Below are 8,990 nucleotides of genomic sequence, written 5' to 3' on the forward strand. Positions count from 1 at the left end.
GGAAAGTGCCCCCTCCCCCACCCCGTGGCTGGCACCCCACGTTACAGCTGCTTGCAGGCTATGAGCAGCTGCAGCGCGGGGCACCGGCCACGGGGCGGGGAGGGGCCGCTTTCCTCCATGTCGGGAAGGAGCCCAGGGAAAAGCGGCCCCTCGCCCACCCCATGGCCGGTGCTCCCTGCTGCAGGCACTCGCAGCCCAGGCAGGATTGTTCTGAGCAGGCACAGGCAGCCCCAGGTGGGCTGAGAGTGGCTGCAGCATGGGGCACCAGCCATGGGGTGGGGGAGGGGGCGCTTTCACCCCCCTGCGCTCAGCTTTTCCTCAAACCACTTTTACATGGGCTCCTTCCCTGCCCAGGGTTTTCCTCTGCCCTCCCCCCCACTTACCTGAGTTTCTGGCTGGGGCAGCTGTATGGTCCCAGGCCAGAAGTCCCTGCTAGGGCTTCTGACTGGGGGAGCAGGGCCGGGTGGGCCCTGCTGTTGCAGGAGCCCACTGGGGCTTCCCCTGGGTCCTCATGTTTTACAGGAACCAAGGGCAGATAAATATAAATTTTCTAAATTTTTTAGGAGCCCTGTGGGCTAGATAGAATGGCCTCAGAGGCCGGATCTGACCCGTGGGCCATATTTTGCCCACCCCTGGTGTAGTTGGATGGTGAAGGCTTGTCCTTTTCACTGTGGGCAGGCTGACCCCTGTGAGAGTCTACATATGCTTCCAAATGTGAGGATTTTTGCTACACAATTTATGGTGGGGGGATTGTAAGTGGGGAAAGCAATGGTGGCTGGTGGGAGGCAGGAAGGGGAGAGGAAAAAGCATGCCTGTGAGCATGAAGGGGAATGGAGGGAGGATTTTCACTTCCTTTAGGGACTTACAATAGTCCCCAGAGGCTGCTGTGGTGCAATTCAATCCAAAAGGGGGTGCAGCTGGGCCACTGCATGCCCTCTGGATCCACACTTGGGATTAGCTGGGAAATCTCTTCTGACTGTTCTTTAGCACCTCAAGCACCAAGGCTATAACTCATGTCTCAACAATGTTGAGGCCTTAAAATATTTTTTTAAAGTTTGCAAATACCATCTGGCCTGTGAAATCTGGTGTCATAGCAATATCACCCATTTACAGGAACTAATGTTTGTGGCAAATAGTCTGGTCTTTTAAAGGACTCAATTGTATAAGTCTGTTTTTACCACTAGAAACTTCTATCTTCTCCTGAACAGAAAAGATAATGCTTCATTTTTTAAAATCAAAAGTGCTGTGCAATACTGCTGTGTACAGTTTTAACCAGATGCCATATTTCTACTCAGAGGTGGCTGTATTTTAATGGTGAATGGGATGATCTCTGAGAATAGTTCATACAATATTTTAAGTCCATAATGTGTTTGGGATCCTCTGAGATGAAAGGCTCTGTAGGAACGTAAGATCATTATCATTAGCATCTGTTCAGAGAGAACAATACAGTGCAATTGCAGAATGCTTCATGTGTTTGCCAAAGGCAATGGTTCTTATTTATGCTAGTAATTTCTACCTGGCACAAGCAGAGCTCCAACTACATAATAAAGACAAAAGGCCTGGTCATATGAGTGTCTCCTAACAAGCCCTTTTATCATTGTAGCTTTTGTTGTAGAATGTGGAGAATGTTTGGGGGCTAATGGGATTTTAGCATTTCCTTTCTTTTTTCTTTTCCAGGAATAGTTCTGGACTCTGGGGATGGTGTCACACACAATGTTCCCATCTATGAGGGGTATGCTTTACCCCATGCCATCATGAGGTTGGACCTAGCAGGCAGAGACCTCACTGATTACCTCATGAAAATCCTCACAGAGAGAGGCTATTCTTTTGTCACCACTGGTAATAAGCTTCTTTTCTATGGGTATTCATTGACTTTATTGTGTGTCTTGTTGCACTGCATGTATCCACCAGAGTGTGCATTGCAGGGAGCCTGCTTCAGTTAGGTAGCTGAGCTGTGGATGAAGCAAGCTTATGGACCTCTTTGTTTTCTAAGACCTGTGATGTCCATGTAATGTAGGCTGAGCAGGCATAAAGTTCCATGTATAATCACAATCATCATACTCTCAAGAGGAACTAATGTATGGCTTGTGTTATGGCTGCTGTTATGGCTAATTTCAGCAGAGCTTGCAAAGGCTTGTTGCAAACATGAATTAATTTGCCCAGTGTTGCTACGAAGGATGTGTTGTAGCATCATACTAATTTTACAGGTAGGAAAACTTGGGCATGGAAAAGTTAGGTGGCTTATTGAGTCCACTTAGTGGTCAGTATCAGAACAATGACTTAAGATCAGGAGTTCCTGAATCACAAATTTGTGACCACATTGCCTGCAGGCATATACATAAATGTGCATGACAAGATCTATCCAGTGTGCATCTCTTAGCTGTCAAATTGTATATTGATATAACTTATTGTTGGATTTCTATAGCGGAACGTGAGATTGTGCGAGACATAAAAGAGAAACTTTGCTATGTGGCTTTGGATTTTGAGAATGAAATGGCAACAGCTGCTTCTTCTTCCTCTCTTGAGAAGAGCTACGAACTTCCTGATGGGCAAGTCATCACCATTGGCAATGAACGATTCCGATGCCCAGAAACTCTCTTCCAGCCATCCTTCATAGGTGGGCCATGCCTATGCTTTCAGTTTCTGACTAAATTTGAAAAGAAAACTTGGTTTAGTTTAAACCTTGAGATTTTAAGACATAGGATCTTGTTTTGAAATGTACTGAGAACCTGCAGCTTTGTCAGGAGCTGAGGCTGACAGTCAGGCTAGTTGCTCTTTAAAGACATTAGATTTATCATCTGGGTGCTGCCTGTCAGTTTAGAAAGCAATAGGATTTGGAAATAGTGATTTCACTAGAGTCAGATCAAAGCTAACAAACCAGTATTTGTACTCCCCTCAGAAGATACTTCTTCCAGTTTAGATTGGCTGATAATTATGGCTAAGTGCAGACATTTGGGGGAGCTGGGGGGGGAGGGGGGAGGGGTTAGATTGGGTTAAAAATGGCCAACCAATGTAACTTAACTTGCTCAGGTGAGGACCTTGCACTTAGTCTCATTGATTGGAAATCAATCTAAACCCATAACAGTACAGAAGTTCTGTGCACACAGATCAGTCTAAAAATGGTGGTACCTGATCTATGATAGACCTGGATCAATGTACACTCAAACTTAATTGATCTAGGTTAGGCTGGTGAATGGAACCTCTCTATACTTACCTGTGTAGCCCTGGGGTTGGAAAGCCCAGCTGCCAGCTCCGACCCTGGGGCTGCATTTTTCCTACCAGCCCCTGGCACCAGGATATTTTATAGCTCTGCTGCCCCTCATCCCCCACCCCAGCCAGTGGACCAGCCAGCCCTCCTCCGCCCCTGAACCCCCATCCTGCAAGCTGCTCTGGTGCTGGTTTTATCAGCATTTGTCACTGCAGGGAGCCGAGGAAGGCAAGTATTGGTGGGGGAAGGGGTGGGAGGGATGGGAGTGTAGGTTCACTGTGTAGGGTTGGAGGACTAAAAATAATCCATGGTTTCCCCCCAAGCTCCACCATAGACCATGTAAGCCTCCCTGGTCCCCCCAAGCCCTCTCACAGATCCCACAGACCTTGCCGGCCCCCCAACCTCCCACAGCTTCTGCCTGCCCCCACATTCCCTTGTGGATTCTTCCTGACCTCCCATCCTTCCTGTGAATGCCGCTTGCCCCCCTGGGTTTCCCCCAATTTTTTCTGTGGATAGTGCCTGCTCCCCACACCCCTTATTGTTCCTGCAGATCCCACCTTCCCCCCACCCCCCTGTGGGTGCTTCCTGTCTCCTGATGTCCCCGCAGACCCTCAATCTCCCCCAAGCCTGCTTGCCCCCCTGATTCCCCCAACTCCCCCACTAGCCCCCCCATCCCAATTTACATTAGTTTGGGTGGTCATTTTTAACACAATCTAACCTTCCTGAATATCTGCACTTAGTCTATAACTGTAACTCAGCATGTAAGAGAGACAAATATGTCATAATTAATGAAAATTCTCATCCAGATTCTGCCCCTGCTTTAACAATCAGTTCCTCTAATCTGGGGGTGGGGGAAAACTTTTTGGCAGGTGTGCCACAAGGTAGGCCCCACAACCTTTTTGAGTGCCACTCCTTTCCCCTTCTCCTGCCCAATCTATTGCTCTGCTTTCTGCTCCCTCCCCAATCTGCTGCATGTCACACACAATGCCACACTGGTGGCACTTGCTGTGGGTTGGCCACCCCTGCTGTAATCTATGACTTGAGAAGCAATAGACTATAAAAACCATATATCATTAGTTTCAAATAGTTTGCCTTCAGCTCTGTGTAGAGTTGACACTCCGCCTCAGTCAGGATTTGTTAGATCACAATGATACATGACAATGTGCTAACTATATCCCTGGTCCTTCATGTGGTTAGCTCTTTTGTGGGAAATGTATATTCCCATAAAGGAACTCTACTCACCTTTCACCCAGTTATTCTAACTAGTTTGTAAGAATCAAATTAGCCAAATGGATTTAGGAGTGACCTAGCTAATTCCAAAATACTGTATTATAGGAATAGAAAAATTTTGTGGGAATATCTCATTTCATGCTTTTCTATTTGCTAAATAAAGACATCAGTTTATACTTGAGGCTGTCTAAGTACCCAGAGCACAGTGGGAGAGAATCACTTTTTTCAAGTATGCTTTAGGTGTGCAATTGTAATCCTACCTCACAAGGAGATGACAAGGAAGGTGAGAAATAGCACTTAACTGTATAATCCACCTTCTTCCTAGCACTGTGTAGCTTGTTCCCAGAATATTATCAAGGGATCATTGATTGTGATCTTTCTGAGTCTCCCATTCATTTTGATGATAAAGAAAAAGAGTTCATTATTTTGTTTAACAAAATCAACAATGGTGTGTGCAAATGTTATTTCCAAACAGGAATGGAATCTGCAGGTGTTCATGAAACCACTTACAACAGCATTATGAAATGTGATATTGACATCCGTAAGGATCTCTATGCTAATAACGTGCTCTCAGGGGGGACCACAATGTACCCTGGTATTGGTGATCGCATGCAAAAAGAGATCACAGCTTTGGCTCCAAGTACCATGAAAATTAAGGTAATTTTAACATTTTGTACCAAATTTTTTTCACATTCTTTAAAAAAAAAAAAAAAAAATCAGACTGTATACTCCCACTATAAATGTTCATAAGCAAACATTCTTTAGAATGGAAGACTTGGAAATAGCAAAACTGGATTCTCTACCTGGCTTTGTCATAGGCTTTATGTGACCTTGGGTAATCTCAAAATAGGATTGAGAAAGGGTCTTGTCAATTGTTGACATAAAAAGTAGTAGTTGAAGCTACGTGAGTGGATCAGGTCATCTAAAGAAGCTGTAAAGGGAGATGAGGACAAAAGCCAATGGGGTTCTTTTGGAGACTAGGTTAAGAGAGGAGACACTGAAGGAACAGCCAAAGAAGTAAGAGAATGTAGCTGCAAAAAGAAAGAACAAGTGCAGCCAAGAAGTCACTGAGGGTGGATAGAGGTCAACGAAATTTGGACGAAGAACTTTTTAGAGACAAGTGAAAGCCGTTTTAGTGGAGCTCAAAAGCTGCCAACTAAAGGGAAATTTACTGTACTAATAATGATAGAAAATCAGTAGTGAGAATGCAACACTTTGCAGGCTATGTAGAAAGATCCTTTCATGATTGGCTTGAGTCAGTAGCCTTGTGTAGTGTACTGTGTATTTGTTTGCATGATCTTGAACTGTATTTTCTTGATCCTTTCATCACAATGTGCAATCGGTGTGCCACAGAGAAAACAAGAATTATTTTGAGAGTTGTTGAGCACTGTGAAAATAGGACATTTCCCAAAGAACCAACAAAAAGTTAATAGAGGTGCTTCTATAATTATGATAAATTGAGGAAATGATAGTATTCCATGACTTGTACCGTCACCTCCAGCTGCATAATGTAGTGGTGGTACAGTGGAGTGTAAAATAGAAATGTTACAGATTAATTACATGAGAATATTATTATTATTATTATTATTATTACTGTTATCATCATCATTATTACATAAAGGAAAGCAAACATACAACTAAGGTATATTTTTAGTAAATATACATTTAAGCAGTGAAGAAAAGACTCAATAACATTTTAGTAGTAGTAGTAAAGATATATTTTATTGGCTCTTTTCTTTGCTGCTTAAAAGTAAATATTTTTAAATGGGAACATAGATTTGCTATGGTTAGTTATTAACACAGTACACTTAATTTCCAACCTCACCTCTAGTCTTCACATCCTGTAGTAAGCCACATTGGTATGCTTGTATGCATTTGCAAAGGTAGCTTATATTGGAGTAATTATTAAGGTATTTGTGACATGGGACTCATTCAGTCTTTCACTAAGTGCCCTAATCACCAGGTTAGAGCTTGCTTTCATTATGGCCCTAAGAATCATGCATTCCTTTCTGTTCAGTGGTGCAAGTTCAGTAGGTAAGAACAAGGATAACTATTTAAAGCCATCCTTGTTGATAGGCTAGTTGTTAGAGCTGTCCCTTGCGAAGTAGGTGATGTAGATGTGGCTCCCTTTTCAGGAGGTCCTAGAATCCAGGTTTCACAGTTTGGGCAAGTACTCTACCCAGTGTGACATAATAAAGGGTTAGTAAGCAACCTATACCACTTCCTCTTATTTTAAAAACATGAGTGTGACATTCTTGGTTCTTTCAAATTGACCTTGTACACATTTGTCCTGAGGAATGGGTGGTGCCCTTTGGATCAAAGTTTATGTCTCTTAACTCAGAGACATACATCATGGGGAGGGCCTGGAGTTCAGACACATTTGTTTGATCAATTTGCTCTGCTGGTTTGCACTAGGCAACTCTTTGCTCGGGGTGGAAATTTTTTATATCACCATTCTGATGCATCTAACTCTCTGTATGCGCTGTGCAGAGGACCTGGGTATCCATGTCTGAATTTTGAATTTTGTTTTGTGGGACAGATGTCTAATGTATGACTTGTAGGCATCTGAATTCATTTCTTTTTAACTGTTCCTAACTGAAATCCATGGTCTTGTCATATTAGGCACTATGGATGCATAGTGCCCCAGAGAGTTTACTAAGTAAACAAGCCAGGCAAACAATGGAAGAAGAAACAAGTGTATGAAAATGATATAATTTACCCAAGATAACACAGCAGGTTAGCCAACCCAAGTCTACCAACAATAGTGCACAGGACATACGATGCAGTGCCAAGCAGAGATGCCTGAGCTGGCCCTGTAGACACTAGCCTGGGCACCAGAAAGAGTATATTCATGTTAAGTATAATGTGGCTCTCTTCCCATGATGATTTAATCATAAGAACTACCCTGACAGTGAGGCGGGGTATTTCTATGCTGAATTTTGCTGTGTCAGCTTTGGCCATGTACAGACCTCCCGTTTCTCCTGGGAAAGTCACTGATATCCTAGGAGAAACCATGACTGTACAGATGTTCAAGATTTTTCTCTCAGAATCAAATTGGCCACTCCAGGAAGAAAATAACTTGGGGACAACCTGGGAGAGTTTCTCCTGTCACTCATTGGACTCTACTGCTCTGCGTCCTTCACAATCCCCACATTGCACATAGGCTGACTCTGAGAAGTCTGGATGAGCCAATCAGGGCTGCCCCATGCATTACTGCCATTTGTTTCCAGGCAGACTGAGAGAGTCTGCAAAGCATGCTGAAATGTGTGCACAGGGAACTCCTAGCTACTCAGTGTCAGCATTGCAACCTTACTCTCTTCAAAGGTTCAGAATTCAAATATCTGTTCATGTGTCTCCAGGTAAGTTTTTTTACCAAGAGAAAATCTCAAAACATTTGAACATGTATACGTAGCCACAGGCTAAGTCTGCTACCTTGTTCACTAGGTCAACATTGCCTCTTCAGGGAGGCAATCTGAAGAGAAGTTAGGCCAAAGATATTTATTTGTTATATTCATGCACATCCGTACCTCTGGATTTATTAGACAACAACAAACTAGTTTTATGTGGGCAGATCCCGGATTAAGAAAAGAGGACTATGACAGATGCCACTGACCACCCCTCTGACCTTTGGGAGGATTGGGGCAAGGCACAGTTGGAGCCCCTGGGTGGTGGGGGACACTAAAATGAGGGAGGCACAAGTAGGGAGCAGATGGAAGGAAAGAGGAACCTGCACACAGCTTCCACTGTCTCCAGCACACCTTAGCACCCATGTCTCCATTCCCTACAGCCATGGTTGGAGCAGGGAAGGAACAGTCTTCCTAAGGCTCCCCCCATTCCTGGGGCAGAAGGTGGGCCTCTCTCTCTCCTGCCCCTGCTCACTGTGCAGATGCCTCTGCTGCCTCCCCCCCACCCCTCCGGTCTGGGAGCTCCAGTTGTGAGGAACAGCTGTTCAGACTACCAGGCTTGGCAAGGGACAGCAGCAGCAGACAACCGTCCTTCTCCTTGTCTGGCCTCTCCCACGTGCCCAACCCTGTGGGAGCAGAGGCAGGAAGAGGGAACTGGCACCATAGTATTCTCCCCAGCTGAGCTTGGCATCCCATGTAGCTGCTCCCCACAGCCTCTGGTTGTAGTGAGTCAGGAGCTCCCCCCACCTGGCACCCAGGTCAGCTAGGAACAGCAAGCAGGGTTTCTACCATAGGTAAACTCTGCAGTGAAGGAGAGGGGAGGTGCTATTGAGTGCTGGAATGCCTTACCTACTTTGGAGACTCAAAAACAGTCCCCAGCTGCTGCTGTTGCCATGGTTTGATCTATATTCCCAGTTGTTACTTTGGCAATGGCAGCATGGTGTGTGTACACCCAGCAACTTTGTGGGGCTGCTTTTGCTGCTGGGACATGGAAACAAGGGACCCATTCTGGCACTCCTATTAAGTAGCACCCTGCGGATGTTGTCCAACTTGCTTTCCCTAAGACAGGCCACTGGCTTCACCCTTCCTGTGCCTGCTCCCTAACCAAAGCCTTCCCCTGGAATCCCCTCCAGCCATGCCTCACCCCT

The 8,990-nt window shown here is 45.0% G+C and overlaps 1 protein-coding gene across 5 annotated transcripts in view; it reads left to right on the forward strand.

Annotated features, from left to right (window-relative positions):
• The window catches only part of LOC102375012 (actin, aortic smooth muscle-like), an 80,512-nt gene that overhangs the window by 30,716 nt on the left and 40,806 nt on the right, over positions 1–8,990 (forward strand). For all 5 annotated transcript variants that reach the window (XM_025197426.1, XM_025197383.1, XM_025197474.1 and 2 more), the window contains 3 exons: positions 1,678–1,839; positions 2,426–2,617; positions 4,914–5,095. In XM_025197426.1, coding sequence (XP_025053211.1) covers positions 1,678–1,839; positions 2,426–2,617; positions 4,914–5,095 — 536 coding nt within the window. The remainder of the gene's footprint in view (positions 1–1,677; positions 1,840–2,425; positions 2,618–4,913; positions 5,096–8,990) is intronic.

This window comes from Alligator sinensis, unplaced genomic scaffold (genome assembly GCF_000455745.1).
Source record: "Alligator sinensis unplaced genomic scaffold, ASM45574v1 scaffold442_1, whole genome shotgun sequence".
Taxonomy (NCBI): domain Eukaryota; kingdom Metazoa; phylum Chordata; order Crocodylia; family Alligatoridae; genus Alligator; species Alligator sinensis.